This window comes from Cebus imitator, unplaced genomic scaffold (genome assembly GCF_001604975.1).
Source record: "Cebus imitator isolate Cc_AM_T3 unplaced genomic scaffold, Cebus_imitator-1.0 Scaffold538, whole genome shotgun sequence".
NCBI lineage: Eukaryota > Metazoa > Chordata > Mammalia > Primates > Cebidae > Cebus > Cebus imitator.
In genome coordinates this window covers 142,868-148,165 of record NW_016107853.1, presented here as the reverse complement: position 1 = coordinate 148,165, position 5,298 = coordinate 142,868, and the positions used below count along the sequence as shown (strand labels likewise).

The window sequence follows — 5,298 nt, the reverse complement described above, 5'->3', positions numbered from 1 at the left end:
AAAAAAAAAAAAAAAAAAAAGATAGTAAGTTTTATTTCCCAGATGTAACATTTCTTTTCAATTTTAATTCCCTTTGGAAATGGGGTCTTCCTGTGTCCACAGCTGGCCATGAATTCCTGGGCTCCAGCAGTCCTCCTGCCTCAGCCTCCCAAGTAGCTGAGTTTAAAGGCATGCATCACTACACCCAGCTCTGGCATAACATTTTTATTTATTTTCCCTAGTAAATTTCTTATTAAGTCAATTTCTTTTAATAATCAGCCAAAGCACTCTAACCTCATGGCTAAACTAATTTTGCACTCAAGAAGTACAAAGTATCTTGCATTGGAACTGAATCATTTTTTTACATAAAATTATAAAATTTATTATATTTAAGCAGTAAAATTAGGATCAAGAAAGTAAAGCTGATAAATTTTTTTGAAATGTGATTACTAGTTCCAAGTTGATTTTAGTTTAGAGAAATTTCTAAATTAATATAAACCCATTTTAAACTTAGAACTAAAATAGGGACATTTATTTCACATAATTCTGAAGCACTAGGTTTACGGTATTTCCAGACTAAATACTACATATTAGTTTACAAGTTTCATAGCCTAACCCTATAATATATAATGATATTTGTATGACAGGATAAAGGGGAAAGCTGAGATTTTTCAGCTTTGAGTGTGAGGCTGATGGAAAAAACATCTATAATATGGGGTTCCTGTCAAAAGAGTTAACATGCAAAAGATAAGCACCTTACGGCTGAAGAACTGCTCCCAGAAGGTGTTTGTTAAGCATTCCTAGTATTATGCATTATGTACAGCATGACTATTCTTGATGAATTTTTATTTTCAAATTAATGGATTTGTGTCATAACTAATCTTTTTTAAAAAATAAAAACAAATGGGCAAAATGGCTTACTTTTATAGTCCACTATGCTAAAGCAAAAGATGTCTGTATTATAGCATCAACAGGAATACAATCAACATTAGGAATAACAACTTGGACTATATGTAAAATCACATCTTATTTGGAATCAAGCATTATATTTAAATTCCAATGCTTATGGAGCCACACTTTAAACACACAGGGATGCAAACACTCACTCACCATGTACATGGGGGATCCACACAGTGTTGCAGCCATCATGTTACTATGTAGGTAACGAGCAAAACCAAAATCCGCTATTTCACAAAATAAAAAGTAGAAAAGCAAATGATATCTTTGTTCATACCTAACATATATGATTCTTCAAGACACAAGAAGGCACAAAGGACTGTGAAAAATAAACAGCTTATTGAATAAGACTGTCCACCAAAGAAAAAAGTAGCTACCTTGATTTCAACAAGCTAAAAATAGTAGTGATCGTTAACCGTACAAGTCATTGCTCTGCCAGATTTGTAACCAAGGTGCACCAAATTTTGCAAGTGAAAATACTAATTATAAGTTCATTAATAAAGCTTTCATTAAATATCAATACCAGATGTAGAATGTGAACAATTATGTTTTTCTTTTCTTTTTTTTTCTTTTTTGAGTCAGAGTCTCGCTCTGTTGCCCAGACTGGAGTGCAGTGGTGCAATCTCAGCTCACTGCAACCTCTGCCTCCTGGGTTCAAGCAATTCTTCTGCCTCAGCCTCCCAAGTAGCTGGGACAAGAGGCATGCGCCACCACACCCGGCTAATTTTTGTATTTTTAGCAGAAGGGGTGTCACCATATTGGCCTGGTCTTGAACTTCTGACCTCATGATCTGCCCACGTCAGCTTCCCAAAGTGCTGGGATTACAGACGTGAGCCACTGTGCCCAGCCAATTTTGTTTTTCTTTATTGTTTCAAATCCTTTTGAGATACTGCTAAAAAAGAAAAAAGAAAAAACTGCCAAGGGCTAAACTAGATGGTCTCTGAGATCCCTATGTCAAAAGCCTAGGAACTGTAAAGAATCAGGGTTAATTTGCTGCCAGTAACCACACCACATCAATTTCCCACTCAAGAGAAGCAGGTATTCATAGTCAGAGTTCTCGATGTGGGCCTGTCAGCACCGCCTGAGATTTAGCAGACACTGTCAATAAAGTTAAGGATTCACCTATCTAAGCAACCTCTGCAACCTCAATAAAAATATCAAACTGCATCAATAAAATCCATCATTTGGCTGGGCGTGGTGGCTCACACCTGTAATCTCAGCACTTTGGGCGGCTGAGGCGGGCAGATCGCCTGAGGTCAGGGGTTCAAGACCTGCCTGGTCAACATAGTGAAACCCTTTCTCTACTAACATACAAAATTTAGCTGGGCATGGTGTTGCATGCCTGTAATCCCAGCTACTCAGGAGGCGGAAGAATGATCACTTGAACTTAGGAGGCCTAGCTTGCAGTGAGCTGAGATCATGCCACTGTACTCCAGCCTGGGCAACAAGAGCAAAACTCCCAATAAAAGAAAAAAAAATAATAATCCATCATTCAACAAAGCTAAAGTTGTCTAAAAATAGTTTCAAAAATGTTCTTTCCACAACACAATACATGGCCATTTACCTATTTTGATGCGAATACCACTGACACTTGACTTTCTACGATTGGCATAGGATAGCAAGATGTTCTGTGGTTTGAGATCTCTGTGGATGATTCCTTTGCTGTGCAGGATTCTCATGGCAGCTGCAATCTGATGCAGAAACACTCGGATAGTGTCTTCGCTGAGAGTTCCCTTCACTGGTACAAAAGGAGTCACATAAATATTTTAAGCACACAAAATCAAATTCCATCTGCATATTCCATCAACATCGCTGGGTTGTGAAGGAAAGCATGAAGGGAATAAGGAACCTTTATTCACATTTATTCATTTTTAACTCTAATAATTGACATCTATGAAGAAATACCAGATTTCTCAAGACTTGAAATCAATCTGTTGTAAACAGAACTGACTGGCACTTTCATCTTTTGTTTCACCTGTGTCTTCTGCTTTTCCCTTCCTGTTTTTACTGCTGAAGGTGCCCACGTGACTCTGAACACCATAGGTACTCAATAAACATGAATCCCCTTTACCAGCCAAAAACTAAGTTCCCCTTCGTATTAGTCAAATATCTGGAATGAGTGTCCATATTTAATTCTAACCATTATGTGAGCACAAATGAAAAACAAGCAAAATCCTTGACCAGAGGGACCTGGATACTACTCCTACCTATAGCTGTGAGGCATCTATGTTCCTGCATCTTCTCTGTCCTTCCCTCTCCCACATACCTGTCCCACCATAATATCTTTCATAACTAAAGATACCCCAAGAATAAATGTTTTAACCTATTTCACCACTATAAAGAGGTGATATGAGCTGGGCGCGGTGGCTCATGCCTTTAATCCCAGCACTTTGAAAGGCCGAGGTGGGTGGATCATGAGGTCAAGAGATCAAGATCATCCTGGCCAACATGGCCAACTCCCCATCTCTACTAAAAACACAAAAATTAGCTGGGCGTGGTAGCGCATGCCCATAGTCCCAGCTACTCGGGAGGCTTGAGGCAGGAGAATCACTTGATTTTCGGGAGACAGAGGTTGCAGTGAGCCAAGATAGCGCCATTGCACTCCAGCCTGGTGACAGAGCAAGACTCTGTCTCAANAAAAAAAAAAAAAAAAAAAAAAAAAAAAAGACAATCCCTCTGTGCCATATATAAAACTTGATGAGACTAACTACATGAGGTTGACATGATGATTAAATAAAACCCATTTAATAATGAAAACTTGCAGCTGGGCGCAGTGGCTCAGGCCTGTAATCCCAGCACTTTGGGAGGCTGAGGGCGGGCAGATCACAGGTCAGTAGCAAGACCAGCCTGACCAACATGGTGAAATCCCATTATCTAATAAAAATACAAAAAAAATTAGCTGATGTGTGGCGCACACCTGTAATCCCAGCTACTCAGGAGGCTGAGGCAAGAGAATCACTTGAACCTAAAAGGCGAAGGTTGCAGTGAGCTGAGATGTTGCCACTGCACTCCAGCCTGGTGTCAGAGTGAGACTCTGTCTCAAAAAATAAATAAATAATGAAAACTTGTACTCATTTCAGCAGCACACATACTAAAATGAGAATATAGAGATTAGCAAAAAAAATTTATATTAAAACATTTTAAAAATATGAAAACTTTAGAAAAAGGTTTGCACATAATAAATATTTCAATGTAGTAAGTATGGAAATAAGTTTATTATAGTGAGTCTAAAAGTCGTAAGTGTAATTCCTTACCTACACTAAGGATTTAATATCCATGAACCTATTTAAATTATTTGTGAATGCATGTCTGTTCATGTAATTCTTAGAATATGTTCTACATAACATATTCCACTTGCAAATAAGACAAATAACATTAATACATGGAACAAGTGCAATATTATGGTTTTAAAATCATTTTAATGACCTGTCAAGTAATACATGTCCTTAACATCTTCAACTAAAATAAATCTTTATGGTTTAAAAATTACCAAATATGCCAAGTGCTGTGGCTCATGCTTGTATTCCCAGCTCTTAGGGAGGCAGAGGCGGGAGGACAGCTTGAGCCCAGGAGTTTGAGGCCTGCCTGGGCAATATAGTGAGACCCCATTCTCCACAAAAAGGAAAAAAACAAACAAAAAAAGACAAAAAAAAAAGTATAAAATATGGCCTAATGCATGGTTCACGCCTGTAATCCCAGCACTTTGGGAGGCCAAGGCGGACTGATTGCTTGAGCCCAGGAGTTTGAGGCCAGCCTGGGCAACATGGTAAGACTCCATCTCTACCAAAAAAAATGAAAAATTTAAGGCCAGGCACCATGGCTCACACCTGTAATCCCAGCACTTTTAGAGGCCCAGGTGGGCCGATCACTTGAGCTCAGGAGTCCGTGACCACCCTGGGTAACATGATGAAACCCCACCTATACTAAAATACAAAAAATTAGCCAGGTGTGGTGGCACACATCTGTAGTCCAGCTATTCAGGAGGCTGAGGCAGGAGAACTGCTTGAGGCCAGGAGGCAGAGGTTTCAGTGAGCTGAGATTGCACCACTGCACTCCAGCATGAACTACAGAGTAAGTCTCCATCTCAAAAAAAAAAAAATTAAAATTAAAAAAAAAATTTCAATCATCAGGTACTCTTTTTCCATGTGGGCTGTTCTTAACCTGTTCTTTTTTTTTAAAAGATGAGGTTTCACCATGTTGACCAGACTGGTCTTGAACTCCTGACCTCAGGTGATCCGCCCACCTCAGCCTCCCAAAGTGCTGAGATTACAGGCGTGAGCCACCGCACCCAGCCCCTTAACCTGTTCTTAATCTATCTTCCCTTTTTTCCATTTTTGGGGATTCTTTTCCTGATTTTCTCTG

General features: G+C 39.2%; 1 protein-coding gene across 3 annotated transcripts in view; it reads right to left on the bottom strand.

The window, feature by feature from the left end:
• The window catches only part of ULK2 (unc-51 like autophagy activating kinase 2), a 111,593-nt gene that overhangs the window by 85,308 nt on the left and 20,987 nt on the right, over nt 1-5,298 (bottom strand). For all 3 annotated transcript variants that reach the window (XM_017514905.2, XM_017514907.2, XM_017514906.2), the window contains exons 5-6: nt 2,501-2,674; nt 1,090-1,163 (exon numbers count right to left, since the gene is read on the bottom strand). In XM_017514905.2, coding sequence (XP_017370394.1) covers nt 1,090-1,163; nt 2,501-2,674 — 248 coding nt within the window. The remainder of the gene's footprint in view (nt 1-1,089; nt 1,164-2,500; nt 2,675-5,298) is intronic.